The 24,537-nt window shown below is 44.0% G+C and overlaps 1 protein-coding gene across 3 annotated transcripts in view; it reads right to left on the bottom strand.

The window, feature by feature from the left end:
* TUBGCP3 (tubulin gamma complex component 3) overlaps positions 1 to 12,067 on the bottom strand; it is a 42,228-nt gene extending 30,161 nt beyond the window's left edge. For 2 of the 3 annotated variants that reach the window (XM_072360140.1, XM_072360148.1), the window contains exons 1-3: positions 11,709 to 11,998; positions 1,878 to 1,985; positions 717 to 784 (exon numbers count right to left, since the gene is read on the bottom strand). In XM_072360140.1, coding sequence (XP_072216241.1) covers positions 717 to 784; positions 1,878 to 1,985; positions 11,709 to 11,784 — 252 coding nt within the window. In that variant the 5' untranslated portion in view covers positions 11,785 to 11,998. Of the gene's footprint in view, positions 1 to 716; positions 785 to 1,877; positions 1,986 to 11,602 lie in introns of all 3 variants that reach the window. The other variant, XM_072360156.1, reaches the window with a different exon arrangement.
* Between the last annotated feature and the right edge of the window lie 12,470 nt (positions 12,068 to 24,537).

Below are 24,537 nucleotides of genomic sequence, written 5' to 3'. Positions count from 1 at the left end.
GTCGAACTTCTGCTGGCATTCCTACATACTTCACCACTTAAAACACCTTGGACTGGCATCTAACACCAAAAGTAAAGACAACAAATTACTGGTATGACTGTTAACAACCTTTTCTTCAAAGGTTCTTTCAGCAAAAGTCTTTTATCCACTTTCCTTTTCACTTTTCTTAAGGAAGGCTTCAATAGTTTGAAGCTGAATTAAAATTTAGGGCAATTTGCCTATTATACAGTAAAATAATAGGCCTAGCACTGCTGCTAGCTGGGTAACAGAAGGAACTGTCCTGCTCTGCATGGCCTCACCTTCAGGTACGGGGTGCACACTTAGCCTCCAGAGTATAAGAAAGACAAAACTATTAGAAAGCATCCAAAGAAAGGCAACAAAGAAGAAAAGGATCAGTAGGGCAAGGTGTGTGAGAAGCAGGTGAGGAACCTCAGAGCAGAGGAGCTGAGGGAGGCCTGATGGTGGCTGCAGCTCCTCACAGGGAGTGGAGGGGCAGCGCTGAGCTCTGTTCTGTGTGACAGTGACAGGGCCTGAGGGAACGGCATGGAGCTGTGCCAGGTGTCATGGTTTTGCAGCAGTTCAATTATCCTCTCAGTTTTTTTTTAAAGAAAAAGGAAAACAAAGAAGTTAATGATCTGAGCACTATCCAAAACAACCCTGTAATATCAAAAGAATTTGAGTGTGCTTTCAGTTTCTTCACATGTTTATTACACTACCTGCGAACCGAGCTTTCTGTAGAGTTCCGAAAACAAAGCAGCATCTGCTTCCCTTCTTTGTCGCACAACTGAAAGAGATAAATGTAGATTAAAAGAATTAGAACAAGAATAATAGTCATGTCAGAAACTATACATTTTGTGTTAAACAGGAAAGCATAACCAAGCAAGCATAGTGATGCTTAACTGTTTTGCACTACTTACTCAAGACTTCCAAGAGTTTTATCACACTTATTTGAATTCCCACCCTCGACAGTTCTTGCAGGGGATATGACCCAATGTAAACAGTAACCATTTATCTTATAGCAACAAAGGAAGTGTATACTGTAGAATACAGGGTTTTACAGCTGTATCTAGAGAAATTCTAGATGGGCTTATTTGTCAATTAGTAAGTAATGGAAACCTCGCATTAGCAAAAAATACACAAGTACTTTAAAAGGTTACAACCACTGGCTTCAGTGATTCTAATTAAATCATCCTGACCAAATGTTCAGAGTTCCTAAGCACAAATAGAAGCTTTAATTTAATCAGGAACTGCTCCTGAACATCCTACTGTAGAGCTGAGAATCTGCTGAAAGCATTACTTGGCTTTTTAAGAATGCCTCATAGTCCAATGGGATTAAGAGCTCAACACCTGACTCTGAGCAGCACAGTGCAGAGTGGTACGTAACTGCAATAACTTACTGTCACAGTCTAATGTTTTGGCTTTGAGAAGGCTGTTGTAATGAAAACAGAAATAGAACAGTCTATGAAAAAAGAAGGCAAGAAATATCAGGTAAGCCGCATGAACAATGATTCCATCCATCCCCAGAATGCTCATACATTAAGATTCATATGTGCTCATGAAGTTAATTGTGCCAAAGCGTACCTCAAAAACATCAGTCTTCCAAAATGAAGTATGTATTTACGAAGTCTGAATAATATTGAAATGAATGAAATGTAAATTGCTCTTTATTTCCATGGTGGCTAAGATGGAGAGTCAATGGCTTGCACAGAAGCAAGGGAAATTTAAACTAAGCATCTGAACTCAGGAGGAGTAACTAGGGGATTCGTGGAATTGCCATCACAAGATTTTCAGGAACAGGCAATAACAGCAGTTATCAGTATTAGGTAAATGAGGCAGAACAGTTCCACCTTCAGAGGAATAAACAGAGACACACGTACGTTCTTTCTTGATTTTCTCTGCCACAAGAAATTCATCCCGTTCGACAGTAGGAGCAAAGTTGCTTCCAATAACTCTCACTGCATACTGGAACTGCTGGGCTACATCAGCTGAAAAAAAAAAAAGGAAACCCACTCAATTAAGCAAACTGCTAAAGTACTATTAAAAGAAGAAGAAAAAAAAAGACACAAGATTACATAGCTGTGACTGAATTTGGCATAAATGTACTCAGCTTTGATCCGATTCTGTTATATTCCTCAGACACACTTCTAACCAGAGGGCAGGGAAGTCTATCTTATCCTGGGGGGGAGATTAACAATACTTCAAACACACCTGTACAGACTGCAAATTAAACGTATGCAATAAATACTTCCTGTGCTGTGCTGGTTGAAGAGACACTTTGGCCTGATGCTATTAGAGAGCATCAGCAAACTTCAAGAAGCTCTGCAACGCCCTACCACCTGAAAAGCTGTGCAGGACTTGCCACAGTCACGCAATTCAGCTTGCACACAGATAAAAACTGCTGTGATTTTTTCCTAAGGAAAATAATGTTTAGAAATTAACTTTTACATCCACCTCCATTATCCTCTCTTATCACCTTTTACATTAAAAAAAATAACAACATAAAAACAATTCCCTGAGGTCTCCATGAGGGGGCTGGCAGAACAAACCTCCAAATAACCTTGCCTGAGGAGGGTCAGAGTGCAGCGTAAGCTCAGCAGTTAAGCATTCTCCTTGGTTTGCCAGCATAGCTTTAGCAGTATTAGGCACCACCTCCCGCCCAGACTGCAGCCAGAGTGCATGTGAACAGATATAGAGGATGAAAGATCCTAGAGATTTCTGAAAAGAGCTACAAGGAATAATAGCACAAACGGGCAATACTTCAGCTGAATAATTCTGAGGTGCTACAGAAGATGCAACTTAAAAGAGGACTCCATCAAAAAAACACCAAAGACGTAACCTTAGTGGATGAACAGACTTCCTGTATATTTATGATCCTGCAATATATCACAAAACGTGTACTTCAACACTTTTGTTTTCCCTACAAGTTTACATCAACCAGCAATGCACAGGTTTCCCTTGCAAGCTGCTCTCAACTTTCTTCCCCTGTTCCCTCAAGAAAAGTTTAAAAAAAAAAAAAAAAAAAGAAAGAAAAAAAAAAAAGAAAAAAACAACACAAAAAGGTTAAAGTGCTATGTTTCCTCTCCACTGCTCCCTATGATTTTACAGTTTTAGGATAAATTGAAACGAACCAAGATTCATACAACTGAGTTTACTATCGACACACACAGCTGTAAGGGGCTTTTTTTGTTGTTGCTCCTGTTTGGTTGTGTATGCTTGTGTGAGAGGCTGATACTGATATCAGTATCAGATATTGGGGCCTACCTCCTAACAGAAGGAAAATCAGCAACTTGGCTACTTACATGTTTTCCAGTCTCCCTCTGACACTAGAATTTAAGACTACCTGTATTTCTAGTTTTGTGTTGCAGTGGAATATTGATGATGAAAGAAGCAGAAATATGTGTGAAGATCTCCAGACAGAAGTTTTGGAGATTTAAACTTAAGTCCTCAGGCTAATAAAAACACAATAGATATGCTATCAACAATAAGTAGCCGGGGGGGTGGGGTGGGGGGATCCTTTAATAGGGAAGCTTTAACAGAGCTCATAAATAACCTTCTATGTCAACATTAGCTATAGCAAAACTAATTCAAGCACAGAAACCTAGCCAAGTTTTTTCTAAAATGTCCTAACGAGGCATTTGGGAAAGGTCTCAAGTCAAAAACCTACAATCCCATTAATGAATGCTGCAGATTAACCCTGCTACATGACTAACAGTATGGTTCGAAGAAATCCACTCTTTACACCGTAGAATCACAGAATGGCTTGTGTTGGAAGGTACCTCAAGGATCATCCAGCTCCAACCCCTCCATCACAGGCAGGGCCATCAACCTCCACGTTTAACACCAGATCACATTTAATACTAATGCACATAAAGATCTGCACTGGAAATTCAAAAGTATCACAGTAAGACTTTTTACATTTTAATTTACACAGATTTTCTTGTTTCATTCATACAGAGTCCAAATTGTTATACAAGAACTCATTGCTAAGGAAGGCTCCTCAGCAGATTATTTCTTATGAGTCTGTAACACAACTTCACCACCTGCAGTGCTTAAATGTAATTTAATTCGGATATCTGTCAGTGGAATAAATAATCACATCATTTACAATTAGTAGACATGCTAATTGCCTCCAAGATCATTAAGATGGCAGGCAAGTGTAAAATACATAGCTGTGTGTCTATATGTATACACACTTTTCCCATCAGAAAGTGATTCAGTATGACTCTCTCACCCCAGAGCAGAGCAAGCTATCAATAATTCAATATCTACCATCTACCCAACCATTTACACTTTCCTACAAACAACACGGTATTCAAGATGAATTACAGCCAAAGGCAGATGCCATTTTAAAGTCACAGAAAGTACAAGTGGAGCACAGAGAAGCAACGCATAAGAAGAATTTGGTGGCGAAACAGTACAAGATGAAATTCAAAGGAAGCGTTCAAGAAGAAGTAAGATAACTTGACCACTATATTTCCAAGAAGCCAGTAGTTCAGAGGAAACACTGCAATTCAGAACACATACTAAAACTACAGCACAATTACTTTTAGTAGAAGCTGAATAAATCAGACAGTAGTTACTTCCTTGAAGAAAGCAAACTCTCTCCACTAGTGCTTTTCCTCGCCAGCTGCTTCTTCCCACTCAACACTTCATAAAGTCATTGTGAAACAATGACACTCTAAATCACATGCAACGGTCCACATGTGGTTCTAAATGACTACTGTTGGAAACTACTCAAACACCTCCGTTGTAATCCAAGACATGCTCAAGAGAAAATGCTCAGGAGCCTGTATGTAACATGCTAGTACTTGTGGGAGAGGGATGTGCTAGTAAGATCCCACAGTCTTGTGCCCTGGTGAAGGAGGAGGACAGCACATCTTTTTGTATGAAGAACACAAGGGCTGGTGCAAGGCTGTTGGCTACAGAAGCACCTAAGTATGGTCAAGAGGGTATCAGGGCTTTTCCCACCTAAAAGGCGGCCCAGCTCAGGTGCTTTTACACTAATGCACACAGCATGTGTAATAAACAGTAGGAGCTGGATGCCACTGTGTGGTCAGAAAGCTATGATACAGTCACTATCAAGGAAAAGTGGTGGGATGATTTGCACAGCCGGAGTGATGCGATTGATGGCTATCAACTTTTCAAAACAGATAGGCAAGGCAGGAAAGAGTGATGTAGCCCTCTACATTAAGAAAGAATGCAAATGTGTGGAAATTAATGACAGTGATGATAGAGTTGGGAGCTTACGGGTCAGAATAAAGCAAAGGCCAGTAAGACTGACATTATCATGGGAGTCTGCAACAGGCCACCCAACGAGGATGAAGAGGTGGATAAGATACTTCATAGACAGTTGGGTGAGGTGTGAAGGTCTCTCCCCCTTGTTCCTGGGGGGGGACTTGAACTTCCCAGACATCTGCTGGAATTACAGCACAGGGGTAAAGGAACAGTCCCAGTCAGAAAGGGGAAGCAAAACCCTGGACCTGCTGTTTGTTAACAGAGAAGGTCTTGTGCGGGATGTAAAGGTTGGAGGCTGTCAGGGGCAAAGTGATCATGAAATGATAGATTTTACAATCCTTGCTGAACCATGGAGGGGAGTCAGCAGAACTTCTACCATAGACTTCCAGAGGGCAGACTTTGGTCTCTTTTAGACCAGGGTTTAGAGAGCCTCTTGGGAGATAGTTCTGGAAGCTCTAGGAGCCCAGGAAGGCTGGGAATACTTTAAGGAAGTGTCATGGTTTTATGATTTTTTTTTATTATCAGTATTCCACATCATAACATCACGTGGTACACTGGGAGTTAAAGAGTTAATGCTCCAGTTCCAGGTATCAGTCCCAGAAGAGAAGAACTACATATCCCAGAGGAACGTTGGCTGTTCTGTTACCACTTCCTCTCAAAGGGAAAGATAAAAACACTGTTCAGAGATCACAAGCCTCCCCTTCTTTTTGACCATCTGGCTCATCTCTGTTGCAGGTGCCATACCACCTCAGCTTACTTAGAGTAAGGCCTCCAGCTTTTCAGACACTCTCATTTTATTTGATTTATTAGCTTCAATTCTAATTGCATTGTATTATAGCATGTTATTTTGCATTTCAATATCTTATTTAGTAAATTAGTTTGTTGCTCCTCAGATCACTGCTGCTGTTGTTTTTAGGCCCATCTCTCTACCCTTTTCCCCAGCATGGATTCATGGTATCCTCCCAACAACCCCCCACCCCCCAATTAGTCATGGAACTGGATCAAACCAGCCCATAAACCATTGACAGGAGGTTTATTTTAAAAGGTGCACAAGCTGACCACCCCCAAGTCACAGAAGACAAGTTGATGGGGAAGGAGAGCAGTCTGGCTGAACAGAGGCCCTTAGCTAGAACTCAGGAACAAAAGGAATGTTTACAGTCCCTGGAAGATGATGCAAGCAACCTGTAATCCTCAAAAGTATGTAGCAAAGCTGTGCAGGGAGAAAATTATAAAGGTCAAAGCCCAGCTAGAACTGAACTTAGTCACTAAGGAGAAAGACAGCAATAAATATTTCTATAAATACATCAACAGTAAGAGGAAGGCAGGGGAGAATCTCCATCCCTTATTGGATGCAGAGGGCAACACTGAGACCAAGGTAAGGATAACGCTGAGGTGCTTCATGCCTTCTTCGCCCCAGTCTTTAATAGTAAGACTAGTTGCTCCCTGCACACACAGCCCCTTGTGCTGATAGACAGGTATGGGGAACATACCTGCATAATCCATGGTGAGATGATTTTGCACCTGCTCTGAAAGCACTGGTGAGGTCCCACGTCAAGTACTGCATTCAGTTTTGGGCAGCTCAATACAGAAAGGACATTGAGGTGCTGGAACAGGTCCAAAGAAGGGCAACAAGGCTGGTGAAGGGCTTGGAGAATATGTCCTATGAGGAGTGACTGTGGGAACTGGGGCTGTTTAGTCTGGGGAAGAGGAGGCTGAGGGGAGACCTTATTGCTCTCTTCCAATACCTGAAAGGTAACTGCATTGAGAGCGGAGTTAGTCTCTTCTCACTGGTGACAGGATGAAGGGAAATGGCCTGAAGTTGCATCAGGGGAGGTTTAGGTTGGATACCAGGAAAATCTTCTTTACAGAAAGGGTTGTTAAGCACTGGAATAGGTTCCCTGAGGAGATGGTTGAGTCACCATCTCTGGATGTGTTTAAAATCTGTTTGGATGTGATACTCGTAAACATGACTGAGCGGAGGGTTGTTAGAGTTAGGGTAGTATGGGTAAGTTGTGGTTGGACTCGATGATCCTTAAGGTCTTTTCCAACCTGAATAATTCTATCATTCTACAATCAAAGCTGTAAAACTTAACTGCCACACTCTCAGCTGCTCTCATGCATTTTAGCTGTATCAAAGATTATCAGTATGAATTACTGCCAGAAAATAAAACAATTACATCAATATTATGCCATATAGAATCACTCAGCAGCTTATGTTGGAACTGACCTTGAAGATCATTACACTCCAGTTCCTGCTATGGGAAGGGCTGCCACCCACTAGATCAGGCTGATAAACTAATAGAAAATATTGATAAGCTAACATGCTAGTCTAGAATGCCATCACTGTTCCTATTCAAAGCTAGTTACATGTAACAAAACAAACATTTTCTTAATGTTAACTTTAAACATTTTCAGTGTATTTTTAATTAGTAGTCCTAGTTATCCACATTCCTCTCATATAAAAGAGAGAACAGAAATAATTGCTCCCACCAAGCTCCCCAAGCCCAGACTTTCCCATAATTAAAAGAAATGCAAACAAATCTGAAGCACAGAACATGAACCAGGACTATTCCTTAACTGTGGCATTGCCCATACACAGATTTGAGTGCTGTCCCATTGACTTACCAGCAAACATAGGCAGACAGTCTGCCTGGAACTCCTTGCTATGTTTTGTTTTCTAAATTATCAACATTTGCTTCTGTTATTATATGCACTTCTATCTCCATCTCAATTTTTTAAGGAACTCTGTGTTCTCTCTGCCATGAAAATTAAATATTTATGCCAATAGATCAGAGCTTAAATAATAAACACGCAGCAAGAAAACCTCTGAGATTATACATACTAAACTAAGAGCATAGTGCAGACTTTAGATAGCAAACTGCTGCCTAAAGACTCAAATATCACCTTCTAGAGCATGCTCACCTCCAGAAGCATTAGAGGAGTCTGGCATTTAAAAATCTTTTAATGATTCCAAACCAAATAGACACAGCCTGAGTAGGAACTACAGTACTGTTTGATATACTAAGAGTTCTTACAACTGTAATGCTAGTATAGCAGTGTACAAAGTAAGACTGCCCAAGACTTCCCATAGATTTCTGAAGCATAGCCAAGAGCATGAAGCTTTGTCAGGAGCATCAAATTCACACTCACAGAGCAGCATGCAATCTTGTTGAAGCTGGAGTCCCCAGACAGGGAAAAAATGAATGAAATCTGAATGCCTCAGCATGCCCCAAAACATTAACAAGCCCTATGCAGGAAACACTCATCTCTTGGAAACAAAGGAAGCAATCCATATAGCAGATGATCTCAGAAATGGACAGAGACAGAAGGCAGATCTGCCGCTGGCAACCTCTTGTGGTCACACTGCATTCTAACACAAATTCACTTCAACATGGATTTGCAGTGAGTGGGCCTCACAGGGCATCAGTCAGCCTCACTTTAAGTACTGGGTGCAGTTTTGGGCACCACTGTGCAAAAAGAACATCTATTAGAGAGCATCCAAAGGAGGGCTGAAAAGATGGGGAAGGGTCAGTAGGGCAAGGTATGTGAGGAGTAGCTGAGGCCCCTTGGCGTGCTCAGCACAGAGCAGAGGAGCTGAGCAGAGGCCTGATGGCAGCTGCAGCTCCTCACAGGGAGCGGAGGGGCAGCGCTGAGCTCTGCTCTGTATGATAGCAACAGGGCCCGAGGGAACGGCATGGAGCTGTGCCAGGGGAGGGTCAGGTTTGGGGTAAGGGAAAACTTCTGCACCAGAGGGCGGTAGGCATAGAACAGGCAGCCCAGGGCAGTGGGAACAACCCCCAGTGCCAGAGTTCAGTCGTGCCAGAGTTCAAGGAGCATTGGGATACCCCTCTCAGACATGGGGTTTGAATGCAGGGTGGTGCTGTATGGAGGCAGGAGCTGTACTTGATGACACTTGCAAGTCCCTTCCAACTTGGGATATTGTAACGCTATGGTAACAGACAAGAGCTAGAGAATATCCAGCAGATAAGGGACTCAGACTTGTTGAAGGCTTCAAGCACAGCACTACAGGCTTCACACATGGATGTCATCACTCACATCAGCTACAGCACACTCCCACAGATGTTATATGAATGGAATCCTTCGGCTCCTGCTGATGTCATGGCTTCCACATGAATATAACAGCAAACAAGCACTGAGAACAAACACAGCCAAGCTGACAAAGCCCTCCGAAGTACAGAGAGGTCCAGGAAATGCACAGGCAGAAGATCCATTAGATCATCTCAACTCCTTTCCATTATTAGTCCACAACATTTTACCCAATTACTTTGATAACTTGTTTTTCATTAGAGTGCTTATTCTAGGAGAGTACCATAAGCTAGGATTTCAAGCCAGGTTCACAGCAGGATAACTACACGAGTGCATAAAGATCACTGTCTGCACTTAGCTTTTGCTTCTTATTTTTTTTAAATAAACTAGTAACAAAACTTCTTAAGAGATTGAACTTCAAATTCCTGTAAGCTGTTAAGCCTCTTTTCCTGTGCTGAAAGGAATTCAGAGTTAAAAGCTTGAAGAGCAACAAGAAACTACTTGCTGCTCTCCTGCCTTGTGGGAGCACACACACAATACTCCAACACAGAGGATACTGGCAGCAACACAGTTCCCTTATTGCCTCAATTTGTCCCTTGGACCTAGGAAAGAAAAGGAGATTCCTGGCACAAGAGGTAAAGAAAGAATAAAACCCCACTAGTTTGAACACCTTTCATGACTAGGATTTCTCCCAAAGGGACTTTGTATTACAGCCTCCCTGAACTGCCTACCAATAGCTGGGCTGACGGCCAACTAAGAGACAACAGTTGACTGTCCCCTGAGAAACTTTATGTCAGAAGCACTTGGGTCTCTTGTACCACAAGGAAACAAGCCAATAAGGATGGGCTTCCTACCTGCCAAATGCAAAGAACTATAACAACAGTAAACACCGTCACGGGTTACCTAGATTTACCTGTGCCCATGACAAGAGCCCACACAATTTTCAGTCAATATTTTAATAAATCCTTCAGTAGCAGCTGAAGGACCCAAGCAAATCCTCAGATAAGTGAGCAGACACAGTGGACTTGCAAGCAGCACACAGCAGCCTACCATGATTTTGGGCAGAATTTCCTTTTAGTTCATCAAGTGCACAAGACATTTTACTTCCACAAGTGGAACCCAAGCAATAGTGGAATAGATTCCACGCTTGTTTTCTTAAATAATACCTGCATTCTCTTCCTTGCTTTCTGCAAGTACTGCTTGCAAATGAAATTAATGCTCCCAACAGAAGACAAGGGAATGTATAGGAACTAAAGCTTCGTCCAAAGTCAGTAGAAGCATCCCACGTTTTCCCAATACTCACACCATGAGTGGTAAGTGTGATGCTTTGTGCTCTCCTGCCCTACGTGTCATAGGCCTAAAAAAGATATTCAGCATCAAGAAACAATCATAGATTAAGTTTAGATGGCAGTTCTTCTCAAAACTAAGGAAAGTCATCAGGAAGGCAGGACCCAGCAAGGCAGTATTAGCAGTATAGAAATAAAGGTCTCAAAGAGAGCACTGCTACAACAATAAATTAAGAATAACTATAGTCTTAGGTAGAATTAACACAACAACTTCAGATTTTAGGCAGTGAAAAGCTAGAAATGCTCTTGCATGCCAACATATACACCAATTGTATAATAACACATCTTCCAAATAATTTTAAAAGTGAAAACCAGCTTTCAAATAAAAGCTATAATAGCATCTTTGAATGGAAGACTGCTTTGAAATACCTTATAATATATCACCAGATTAAAATAAGTGCAATTACGTAAAAGCACAAGAGGCATTAGACTGCCTCTAGATTGATTTGAAGGAGGCTGGGGAAGAGCAGGAGCTGAGAAAAGCTTCACAGCAGAAATTTCTGACACTAAATTCATACAGGATGGCAGTCCTGGAAATGGTAATTTATGGTTTCAAATGCACAATGAAGAGGGCAGCTGAATGCAGACCTCTGGAAGCATGGAAGGGGGAGAAAGAGGATGGGGGTACACTTAGATCTTGTCTCTTGTTTCCTGTTCTTCGAGGAGCAGGAATTCAGTCAGTTCAAAGTTGTTCACTATCGTCACGCAAACACCTCAAGGTAACCTGCAGTGACTTTCCAGAAGACAGTGGCAGAGAAGGAGGAAAAGAACACAGTGGACTTCACAGCTACTAACAGGGGAAGAAGCCATCTCCCATACGATAAAAAAGGCTACCACGAAAGCTTAGGCACCAATCGGGAGCAGCACTCACAAAGAGAGCAACTCGAAGAGCACAAGAGCGGACGCACCTCTCTCCCTTTCCATCTCCCCGCTACCCGATAGCCACCGCCTGGGCTGCACCACACACAACTTACGCAAGCGGCCGAGGCTCCCTCCCGCCGCACCGACACGGCGGCCCCGAGCTGAGGCCGGAGACCGCGGAACGCGCCCCCCCCCCCAGCACTGAGAGAAAGCCGTTACCTTCGCTTTTGCCCAGGATGCGGCAGCACAGGTTCTGCAGCAGAACATTGGGGGATTTTTGGTCCGGGGTCGCCATCGCCGCACAGGAGGACGGAAAGGCAGGGCGGCGGAGGCGAGCGGCGGCAGGTAAGGAAGCAGGCGGAGAGGCGGCGCCGGCCGCCCCGTGCGAGCAGCCAGCTGCACGTTGGGCCGCTGCCTACGGCGCCATTTTAACAGAACCGCCGAAAGCCGCAGCGGCATCCGCTCCGCACCCACAATGCCCTGCGCGGGGAGCGGCATCGCTGCGTGCTGCTCCCAACTCCCTCCGCCTCCACACCGCCGACGCCGTGCCGGGGTTCCGATGTTCCGTCGTTCCGGGCCCGCTCCAGATCCGTTCCGCGAGCCCTGCTGGAAGCCAAGAAGAGGCCAGGACGGACGTGGGAGACCGCTTCAGGCGTAGAGAGCACTGTGAAAAGTGTTGGTCTACCCAGCAGGGCTGCTTACATGGAAAGAAAGCAGCGGCAATATCAAGAAGTGATGTTGCACTGTGGAAAGGCACGGATTTGAAGAGTGGACAAGAAATTAGCTGGATGGCTGTGTCCAGAGCGTTGTGATTAACAGCTCCGTGTCCAGCTGGAGGCTAATGACAAATTGGGTCTTCCAGGGCCCCATCTTGGGAATGGTGCTCTTTAACATTGTTATCAGATGATGGGATAAAGTGCGTCCTCAGCAACTGTAATGACACCAAGCTGAGTGGTGCGGTTGCCACGATAGAAGGGAGGGACAACAACCAGAAGGTCCTGGACACACTTGGCTGTCCTGACGGACAGAAAGCTGAATGTGAGCCAACAGTGTGCTTTTGCAGCTGAGAAGGCCAACAGTACCTTGGGCTGCATTAACAGAGGGAGGCCAGCAGGGAGAGGGAGGAGATTGTCCCCATCTACTCTGAACTCCTGATGCTCCATCTACAGTGCTGCGTCCAGGCCTGGGGCTGCCAGCATGAGAAAGTCATAGGACTGTTGGAGTGGATCCAGAGGTGAGCCACAAAAGGTTATCTGTGGGCTGGAGCACCTCTTCTACAAAGACAGGCTGAGGGAGATGGATTTGTTTAGGCTGGAGAAGAAAAAGGCTCCAGAGGGCCTCGTTGCAGCCTTCTAGTACTTAAAACCTACAGGAAAGATGGAGAGTGTAGTGATAGGACAAGGGGTAACCGTTTCAAAGTAAAATAAAAATAAAAGTGTACATATAAAAAAGAAGTGGCACAAGGCAGTGGGTTGGAATTAGGTTATCCTTAAGGTCCCTTCTGATTAAAACCATCCTGTGATTGTCTGATAGAAACACACTATTAAAACAGCGTGACTCATGTGTGTCCTCAAACAGAAGTACGACTACTGATTTAAACTTGTCAATTTCAGTAAAACTACATCCTGTGTTACGCTGCTGAAATAGTGTCATATCAGTCAATTCTGTTGCACTATTAAGGAATGTACTATAATACATTATTAATGTACTAAGGAATGTATATATAATGTATTATATAGCCTAATTTCCCCAAGGAATGAGGTGTGTGGGTTTGTTCCATGTGTCGGTTTGTCCTGGTAACTGTTAGGTCTCTTGATGAATTCCAAACAAATTTAGTAGAAGGATACAGCTCACAAATATATTAACTTAATAAAAATGTTGTCAAAGTCAGCAGATGAGAGTTGTGAGATCTGAGTTAATGCCCTCTTGAAAAGAAAGATGAGGAGGACTTAGTTCTTCCTGCTTGATCTGCTATTGGCAAATGACCTGATTGGCATGCACATCCTGGACAGCATGCTATAGCTAGCTCTGATCCAGCCAAAGCATCAGCTGCTTCTTGCCTGGCCTAACAGATCTGGAGGATGCAGGAAATGATGATGTAAGGGACAGGAAGCTCTGGAAATAACATTGGAAGTTGTCAGAAAGAGGCAGGAGAATGCAAGTTGCTGGGAAAAACAGGAGACAAAGCTTCATTAGTTCCACTACTCACAGAACGCCTTGCTTTTCTGCTTCATGAAAAGAATTGCCCCGCAATCCCGCCTTAGAAATGCTAGCTGATATGGCATTTGGCTAGCATATGCAGGTTATCTAGACTCTAGCAGTTCCAGTACACCTATGATCACTTAAATCAGCTTAAGATATTCCCCAACGTTCTTATGAACATGCAGAAATATGTCTTATTTCATTTTTGAAAAGTGAGAATGAAAAAATACCAATTATTTGTTCTTATAGCTCAGGTCACATTGCTGTTTGGTCTCTGGACATCACACTGTTAAAAAACTGAAGTTCTTAGTCTTCAGGTTTTTTTTTATGTGCAGAAAAAAACATCTGTTAATGGGACTGAGCGCATGCTTTTGAAAGACCGTCAGTGACTAAACAAAGAATTTAATTCATCCACACAAGCTTAAAGTGACTTGTGTTCAGAGTTCCTGCATAAGGGATAGCTTTATGACAAAAGAATGTACAGTGGAATCCAGTGGAAGATGGAAGCTGAAGCCTGGCAAAGTAAGGCTAGAAAAATCTGTTTTAAATTCGAAGAGCATATTTAATTAGTGGAGAGAGATGTTTAAGGGCATGACGTTTCTCCAGATCTTGAACGTTTTAAATCAGCCTTCTGTTGCAAGCTTAGTGAGCAAACAAACTGACACATGAGCTATCACAGAAGTGTTGAGAGTATGCTACCCACTAGATCAGACTAGAGGGCATTACAGTCCCTTTTGATTGTTGAGTTTTCTACATTCAGATTCTTATTCTTACAAAAACCCTGAGACCTAATTGCTCTGGTTGTCTTAACTCCTTTATGATTATGTCTGCAGGGCACAGTACTTTACATAGCTCTAGCTGTTGGAGGGATACCAAAATCAGTAATCATGCTGACACCTCCAGCATTTCACTGTGCCAGTTAGACATATTTTCAGTGTCATATAACAAATGTCAGGAATTGCAGTGGCTGGAGACAATGCAGGATGCTGTCTGTGCCTTAGCGTATGGAAGTCCCACAGTACTTGATCCATCACCCGTTGGCTTCTGTATCTGAGCACATATTTTCCACATCGGCAGCCCTATAATGCCTAGAGCCCCATTACGCTGCATCTGCAGTGTTAAAAGGCTCATAACGGTGTCTGCAGATCTAGCTTTGGAAAGGCCGTATGTTTTAAAGTGAAGTATTGTGACTGGATTTCAGTTGATCTTTTCCCTGTCCGTGAGTAAGGCTCAGATAAAGAGAGAATTTGATCCAAACAGTTTAACTCTCCTAAGCATATTAGTTCTGCATTATAGCCCACGTGTTGCAAGTTTAACAAAGCTGTGTCCAGCTTTCTGCTTTCACACTCTTCACTTTGTTTGTTCTGTTGGTTGAGGAGCCTGAAGTGTGTTCCATAATGCCATGTACCTACAAAAAGTCACAGAACTGATACGTATATCCAAAAAGAAGCTGGTTTTGAAATACGTAAGAGATGCCAGAAACCTTGATGTAAGCTGTATGAAGTCCAACTTAAGGACATTTGTATTTTTTATTTTGGAACTTTTTTTCAGTTATTTACAGTAAAATAATTTGATGCTGCCTGGTGATCAGAAGGAACTTCCCATGTTGCAGTTTGTGCCAATGGCCTTTTGTCTTCACACTGGGCACCACTGAAAAGAGCCTGGCTGCCTCCTATGTGCATGCTTCCCTCAGGTGTTTACATTGATGAGATCCCCGGGGCCTTCTCTTGTTCTGGCTGAGCAGCCCCAGCTCTCAGCCTCTCCCCATAGGAGAGGTGTTCTTAATCATGAACAGAAATCCTTTCCAACACAAATATATACAGACACACACCAAAACCCACTCAATGTTAAATGTGATTTGTTACACAGGGACAGGCAGCACTGTGTATCTTTCTAATAAATAGTATAACAGATCCAGAAGAGCTGAAGAAATAAGATCTACATTTGCACTTAGATGAGTTCTTCAACCAGAATGTTTTCAGGTTAATTTCTATCTGATGTCCATTCTGCATTAAGCTGACCATGACAGCATCTTCTTGCTGGCAGCTAAGGCTCTTTCTAAATCCCTCAGTGCTCAAATGGTCCAAATTTCATTTGGAGAGCCTAGAGTATATGGATATATGTAGCTGGAAACCAGCAGACAAAGTGTTTCTTAGGGACTGGGAAAGCCAGCAGAGTGGCCATCAGCTGCAACTCACAGGACTAGATTGCCAGAGATGTTATACAACAGCTTCCAATGGACAACAGCCAAGTCCCCACACCCTCCAACCAGCATTTCCCTGCTTTATTCCACTAAGGACACCATGCAGCAGCCAGCATGGGAAATATCTATCTGACTTTACTCCTTCCAAACACCAGTGCACAGGTAGTGACTTGAAGTGCCACTTGGTGGCTTCCAGCTGGAGCGCTTCATGCTGGGGCACAGCCAGGATGAGGATGCAAAAGGAAAACTGTGCCACCCGTAAATCCCATTATATGGTCTGCAATCAGCCCCAAGTGCCAACAGTCAGCAGCACGAATGTACCACAGCGCTGGCGCTGCTGTGACAAAAGCAAGGTGCTAAATTGCTCTGATTTAGCAGAAATCGCTGATATATCTGACTAAAAAAATACATGATTATAACTGCTCCTTTGTGTGCCTTTCCATGTTCACTTGAAAGAGGTATGGCAGCAACATCCCTCAAGCCCAGAGGGTTTAATGAAGAATTAAGGAGATTGTAACTGCATAGCTGAAATAATAAGGAGGAAAGTGAATTATTCCACCCATATTAAATGCATATATTCTTGAGTGTTTCTGCCAAAATTACTCTGCTAACCCGTGGTGTGAAATACAGTCTGTTTTCACATGGGTGCATTAAACAAAGATGCCTGCTACAGTACAACAGCTTTGAAGAGAATGGAAAGGCATCAGGATGAAAAAGCACTCCTGACGTATGGTTATATCAGCTCTAAATTGTCTCACAGCTGTTTCTAACTCCATTAGATGGAAGACTGGATAATTTATAGAAGTCATTTTTAACAATTTGATTGTTGGTATATATCTGCTGAATTGATTGGCTGGGGAGACAGACCTTTATTTTTATAATAGCAATAACATCCTTTGCAGATTACCGCTCAATTTATCTCTGATATTAACAGTGCTAGCCATCAACTGTTCATTTATATTATGTTGTTATTTCTTAATTATCAGTCTAATTGTAGAGGAAAGCTCAGGATGCATGAGACTAGCTGGGATGGACGAGAAACCACAGAGGATGGGGCTCCTTCCCTTCTGATATGCTCACCGCTCTGGCTGAGATCAACAGGAATCAAACACTCAGGCTTGGAGTTTTGTTTGGAAGTTTGCTAATCCTCTGTGAGCTGGAGTGGTATTTCCCACTGAAGCCAATGAGAATTCTGTTCAGACGAGAATGACATCTGCAAGGTACCCCGTTCTGCATCTAACGATGCTGTAGGCAATTGTCATGGAAAAGAATGAGCTTCCTATTCAAATCAAAAGTCTGTGATAGGCACACAGGGACACTCATCGATGACCAGATCATCAAGCTATGTAACTCTTGTTGCCGTCTTTGAGGGCAGCCAGTGGTGGTTGGCTCCCGTGGGGCTCAGCTGTGACCTACTATACATCTTGGGAAGAGTTTGTTCCCAGCCTCTCAGAGTGAGGACATGGCTTATACACTGAAGCTTAAATATAAACATTATTTTCTGAGTTCTTCTGGAAATCTGTGTTTATTTTGAACGGCTTGGGTTGGAAAGGACCTTAAATCTCACCCAGTTTAAAGCCCTGCTGGTTGCCCCAGGCTGCCCAGGCCCCATCCAAGCAAGCCTTGAATGGCTCCAAGGATGGGACACTGTAACATGAAAAGGGCTAAGAAGCTTGGCAAACAGAAGTGTTTTCCTCCACTTTGAACTTGTTGCTTCTCCATTTTGTCAGCTTTGCTCTCATGTGGTGGAAAAAGACCAGAAATCTCACCATTAAGGAGATTCACTCTGTAATTCTGAGGTAGTCTTCTGCATTTTCAGTCACTTAAAACTACTTATTCCATGCAGTAGAAGAAGTACAATCTCAGAACTCCCCCACATACCAAGTTAACTGTCTATGTTCATGCTGTTAAAACTGCAGTCCTCACTAGCTGAAACTGTCATTGCATATGTGTATGGGAGATTGGTAATCACAGCCTGAACCTCTGATTAATCAGCTGAGGCAAGTGTGGGGTCAGCTGTGGGAGCACAGGTGAGAGTGATGTAGCTGTGCTCCCGGAAGGGGTGGAGCTCGACTCCATCCCCTCTGAGACCTCATTTAAGGGCTGACTCCCACTGAGGCAGCATCTCTTGGAGATCACTCACCAGTGAGGACTGCCCCAGCTTCTTCAGCCAAGGCACCACCACTGGTGAGTTTTCCTTTACTTATACCTTCTGTACATTTGTTACCATCTGTATATTAATAACCAATACACATATGCTAACCTTACAAGCCAAATCTGGGGTGCAGTATCCATTTTTTTGTCTGACCTCAATGAATCACAGAATCACAGAATTATAGGGGTTGGAAGGGACCTCTAGAGATCATCGAGTCCAACCCCCCTGCCAAAGCAGGCTCCCTACACCACGTCGCACAGGTAGGCGTCCAGGCGGGTCTTGAATATCTCCAGAGAAGGAGACTCCACCACCCCCCTGGGCAGCCTGTTCCAGTGCTCCGTCACCCTCACCGTAAAGAAGTTCTTGCGCACATTCGTGCGGAACTTCCTATGCTGGAGTTTCAGCCCATTGCCCCTAGTCCTGTCCCCACGCACTACTGAAAAGAGACCAGCCTCGCCACTATAGCTCCCACACCTCAGGTATTTATAAACCTGGATCAAGTCCCCTCTCAGCCTTCTTTTCTCAAGGCTAAACAGACCCAGTTCCCTAAGTCTCTCCTCGTAGGGGAGATGGTCCAGGCCCTTCACCATCTTTGTGGCCCTCCGCTGGACTCTTTCCAAGAGATCCCTGTCTTTTTTGTACTGGGGAGCCCAGAACTGGACACAGTATTCCAGATGAGGCCTCACCAGGGCAGAGTAGAGGGGGAGGATCACCTCCCTTGACCTGCTGGCTACGCTCTTTTTAATGCACCCCAGAATGCCATTGGCCTTTTTGGCTACAAGGGCACACTGCTGGCTCATGGCCAACCTGTCGTCCACCAGGACGCCCAGGTCCCTCTCAGCAGAGCTCCTCTCCAGCAGGTCTTCCCCCAACCTGTACTGGTGTATGCAATTATTTCTACCAAGATGCAAGACTCTACACTTGCTTATGTTAAACCTCATCCGGTTTCTTACTGCCCAGCTCTCCAGCCTGTCCAGGTCTCTCTGAATGGCTGCACAGCCTTCAGGCGTGTCAGCCAATCCTCCCAGCTTCGTGTCATCAGCAAACTTGCTGAGGGTGGCCACTATCCCCTCATCAAGGTCGTTGATGAAGATGTTGAACAAGACTGGACCCAGCACAGACCCCTGGGGGACACCACTAGTCACAATGTATCACTAAAGCAACAGATCGGTGGGGGGGGGGGGGGGGTTCAATCCTTATTCTGATAATTCCTTATTCTGAGGGGACTCTTGGAAATAATCTATTTTTATTGGAAGGATGGAGGAAAAGGGGAAGAGGGTCTGCTGGTGGAGGTAGATAGGAAATACTGAAAATAAATGGAATGAGAACAACTTTGATGTTTGATGATGGTTGGACTGGATGACCTTATTGGCCTCCTTCAACCTTAAGGGTTCTATGATTCTAATTTTATCCTCATTTTGAGCACTGGAAATTGTGAATCAAGATGGAAGAACTACTAGAAGAGTGTCAACTCATTCCCAGCTTGCTCAAAGGTATGAGTTAATATTAGCATCGTAGCAAGCACTTAAAAATATGGGAGTCCTCTACCTTCTGTGCTATTTCTAGTGAGGTCTTCTCCCTCCCATTTCATGTCACACCCAATTTCCTTTGGTTCAGACAACCAGTGACACTGCTAATTTATGTCATGCGCTCTTCATTCTCTTTCGTTTTTTTCTCTAAGGGTGCGCTGTTACATGTTGGGAAGTATTTGGTTTTTAGAGGTTTTTATTAACCCTTGAGTTGTTTGGGCACGGTCAGGAGCAGGATCTGAGACTTGGGTTTATTTATAAGCATGTGTTCTGCTTGTATTAAAAGAATAGACTTAAATGTCACCAAGCGCAGCAGGTTTATAGTAGCCTCAAAGGTTTGAATATATACAAGGGCAAGCTCCCCCGGAGTTTATCAGAGCAAATCAAAACAGCCTGCACTCAGCTGGTAATCTACGTCTTATAAGTGATACTCAAATCCAATTTATTAAGAACACGTTAGTTTTTCAAGCACACCAGATTCCTGATTAATTTCCAGTGCTGCGGGTTATTTAATGCTGTAGGTTCCATTGTCATTTTTTATTTTCTGCAGAGTGTTTGATTGATAGAAGCTATTGTGAGCCTGTTTTTTGAGCACATTTTTCTTGTCAAATAACAATACTAATCTTATTGATGAAAGGTCAGTGTGTCTTTTATGTATGGGAAAATCATCATGCAAGCTTTGGGACCATGCGCTGAACATATGCACAAATGAATAAGGGATGGTAAATGATGCCAGAAAAGTTTAATATTACAGAGGAGTCATCATGCCAGTTGAATAGCTAAATTCAGCTGGTGTAACACAGCCCAGAAGTCCATGACTCAGATGTTAATCAGTGTTAGATGCTCTTTTTATTTTTATGCTGCTAATCATTGTTACAAAATCAAGTGTCTGTTAGCAAGAGTGCAAATCCATTTTAAATTGAATTAGCCTTTTGGTCAGAGGGCACTTGGGATTTGCTTGGGGTTGGATGGCTGACCCCAGCAATGGCTCTGTACATCACAGGTGGTGGAGGTGACAATAAACCCCCGTCTTCTGGTTCACCCCTCTGCCGCCCATAGGATCACACCTCACACAAACCAATACTCTGTGCACCTCAGAGAGCCAAATCCTCCCCCTGTGCTCTCCCCTCTGCACTGAGGTGTTGCAAGTGAGGGGAGTGCAAATTGCATCTTATGGGAGCGGTGAGATTCTCGAGCATGAAGAACAGAACTGACAGTGGCTCTGCACTTCTGTCAGAGGAGCCTCACAGCTCCACGGGCTGGTGACAGTGATTTAACTCATCAAGCTGCAGAGATAAAGGTCAGACAATTTGGAAGCAGAACTCCAGTCTAGAGGAAGAGGTTTTTCACCGTCAGAGTTGTGGTGCTTTTAACAGTAGGTGACCTGTGAATATCAATAGGCACCTACACAGATCTTTCAGCTAATGAAGTCCTAAGAGCTACAAAACTATTTTCCTGTTCTCTAAGGATAAGTACAGGTGCATTTCTGAAAAGTCTGTTGTAAACTTTTTGTCTGTAAACATGAAGGGAGCATCAGGTGCAACCGAGAGCACTGTCAGGTTATTCCTAGGACAGGTCCAGGGTCTGTTTACATCTTCCTCAGCCAGGTCTCTTGTCCCAGGAGAAAAAACTTTGTAAAAGGATTATTTCTGTTTTGGAATTAAATTCCAGGCGCTCTGATCCAGCACTTCTTCTTGTCAAGAGCAATGGATTCACAAACATAGACATGAAAACAAAGTACAGCTTCCCATCTCTACTCATGCTCAGAGGTGGAGTCACCAAACCTGCAGGTTTTCTAAAAGTGAAGAAGAACTACATATCCCAGAGGATGCTGCGGCCAGAGATAAATCACGGGAGGAGGACATATATAATCTCGCTCCCAGGCTGGAACTCTCTCTCTCTCTCGGACTCTCAGGGAGTGAGAAGCATTCCTGCCATGTCGCCTAGACTTCACAGTAGGCCTCTTGGTTTTCGGGGACTCTCTCTCTCTGTTTTGTTTGATTTATATAGCCTCAATCATTGTATTCCGATATCATATTTAGTAAAATAAGTTTTCCTCCTTAGATTGCTGCCACTGTTTTATTTTTCCCTTCCTTTCCGGGGCCCCGGGAAGGGAGGGAGGGGAGGCCCTACGGGGCGGCTGCCCTGTCACGGATACAGGTAAATCTAGGTAACCCATGACATCCTTATAGGATATGTGCCCAAGGTAGCAGAGCAGCTGCTTGTCAGAGCCTTTGATAGTTTTAGCACAGAAAATCTATTATTCACAAACACACACAAACTTGAACCAAGGGTTAACTTAGCTTCTAAGTTATGCAAGGATACTCCCATACTATTCTAAATAGCAGTGGAATCATCAGCTTAAGTAACAGGAAATGGTGAGGGTCAGCTTTTGAGACAGGTAAAGCTCGCTGTCCACCAGATCCTGAAATGTGACATTCCCCACTGGATTACCATCTTCCCAAGAAATTGATGGAATCATAGAAACACAAAATAATTAAGGTTGGAAAGCACTGCTCAGATCACCCAGTCCAATCATCAACCCATCCCCACCATGCCCACCAAACCATCTCTTTCAGTTCCACATCTACCCTTTTATTGAACACCACAAGGGACAGTGCTGCAACTGAAAATGTCAAAGAGCCTCATTCTCCTTCCAACCTTCCATGTTCATGTCTCCTCTTGATATCCCCAATCTATCTGTGTATTTTCTCACCTAAGGTACCTTCAGGAGTGCCTCAGCCCCTTAGAAGATATACATCTTCACACTAACAACCATCTGAATGCAGGTTTTGGTGCAGAATTTGTATATAGATAGGATTTTCTGCAATCTCTGTGGCTGCTATACTTGACTATCTCCATGAATAAACTGCCTTTTCATTGCAGTTCCTCTTATAATTACATCTATTTTACAATCAGACTCCAATGAAATAGAAGAAATTAGTGAATCACAGGATGGCTGAGGCTGAAACAAACCACTGGAGGTCATCTGGGCTGATCCCAGTATGTGAAGTGATGAAGCATGGTTGGAAGTCTTTGGCTGAGCAGATGGCTATATCCCAGTGTCCTGAGTCACGCTGACACAAAGGGTCATTGAAGAGATGCACATTTCCTTATAAACAAAACTTCCTCACAATGAGGAAGTTCATCTTATTTATGAGATAAAAAAATGATGGAAGACTATCATCCTGTTCTATGGCTCGTCAAGGAGTGCTCCTGTTCTTTTACACCCCAAAACTCTAGCTCTCCAACCTCTTCTTACTGCTATACCCCTAAACGGCAAGTCTCAAATCAAACAGCTTTGCAAATACACCTTGTTGACTTACCCTGTTTGAACAGTGGAAACTATGGCGCAGAGAGATGGGAGAAAGTGAGCCAGGATATGGGAGAAGAAGGGTATGTGAGAGAAGGAGACTGTAGCGCTGCTTGAAAGGATTCTTTCCTGAAAAGCCCTCTGGATGAGAAGTGTGGCACATTGAAATGGGAAAAATTGAGGAGGACCAATTGAGCCTGGAGTCGCTCCTAAGCCAGTCAGATGAGACTGCTACATTTCTGTAAAAGGCTTTTGAGATTCTGATGCATCCCATTTTGTTCAGCAATATAACTTATTTATTTAATCATATGAACTTCCCTGAGATCCTGATTTCCCCACTGAATCTTCAAAGAGTAAAAAAACAAAAGGAAAAAGGGGAGAAAGCAAAGATTTCTCTCTTTAATGAGTACATTCCATGGAATCAAAGAATGGTCTGGGTTAAAAAGTAAAAAATCATACAGTTTCAACCAACCTGCTTTGTGCAGGGTTGCCAACCACCAGACCAGGCTGCTCAGAACCACATCCAGCCTGGCCTTGAATGCATCCAGGGATGGGGCATCCACAGCCTCCTTGGGCAACCTGTTCCAGTGCGTCACCACCCTCTGGGTGAAAAACTTCGTCCTAATATCCAACCTGATCATCTGAATGGCCTCATCCTCTTGGCATCCACCAATGAAGTATTGAAAAGCACTGATAAGATCCCCTCTTGGACTACTGCAGGCTAAACAACAGTAGGTGTATCAGTCCTTCCTGCTGAGGCAGGTGCTTCTCCAGGCCCCTCATCATCTTTGATGTCCGTTGCAGGACTCTCAATCAGTCTACAACATCCCGGCTATTCTTGAGCTGCAGAGCACAGACCAGGACACAGGACTGGACACAGGACTCCAGGTGTGGCTTTACTGGGGCAGTGTAGAGGGAGAAGAGAACACCTTTTGCTCGGCTGGCCACGCTCCTTTGAATGCAGCCCTGACTGCCATGGGTCTTCTTGGCCACAAGGGCACTCTGATGGCTCCCAACAACCCCACTGGCCACCAAGGAACCCAAATCCTTCCCCACAGAGCTCCTCTCCAGCAGGTCAGCTCCTAACATTCCAGAAGCATCTGCGATTCTTCCTCCCCAGCTGTAGGACCCTGCACTTAGCCTTCTTGAACCTCATCTAGTTCTGCTGCACCCAATTACCCTGGCTGCCCAGTTACTGCCCAGCAGCCTTTGCACAACCACGGGGAAGGTGCTGAGGAGGAGAAAACCCTGTGATCCCAGCGCCTACGTCTGCCCAGCTCAGCACAAGCGGAGAAAAGGAAGCCAACAAAGAAATGTATGGGGGATGGTTGGGTTTATTGTGTTGGACAATTGTTTGTTGTGTTGGACTGGAGCCAGCACATGGTACTGGCCCACGGCTGGTTCCATGCCGCATAGTTTTGGGCTGATTTTAGGGGGGGACATTGGGTGTTGGATTGATGTAGTTTTGGGCTGATTTTAGGGGGGGACATTGGGTGTTGGATTGATGTTGGACCAAGGAATGGCTTCGTGCCCATCATACAGCACTGTTGGAATCATTTTCCTGATGTAATTTTGGGGGTGGATGGGGGTTGGGGGATGCTGCCTTCATGTTGGCTCCAGGATGGATGCTGGCTTGGATGTTGGAT

Source organism: Excalfactoria chinensis, chromosome 1 (assembly GCF_039878825.1).
Source record: "Excalfactoria chinensis isolate bCotChi1 chromosome 1, bCotChi1.hap2, whole genome shotgun sequence".
NCBI classification, from domain to species: domain Eukaryota; kingdom Metazoa; phylum Chordata; class Aves; order Galliformes; family Phasianidae; genus Excalfactoria; species Excalfactoria chinensis.
Note: the sequence above shows the minus strand (reverse complement) of the source record. Positions and strands in the feature narration are given on the sequence as shown.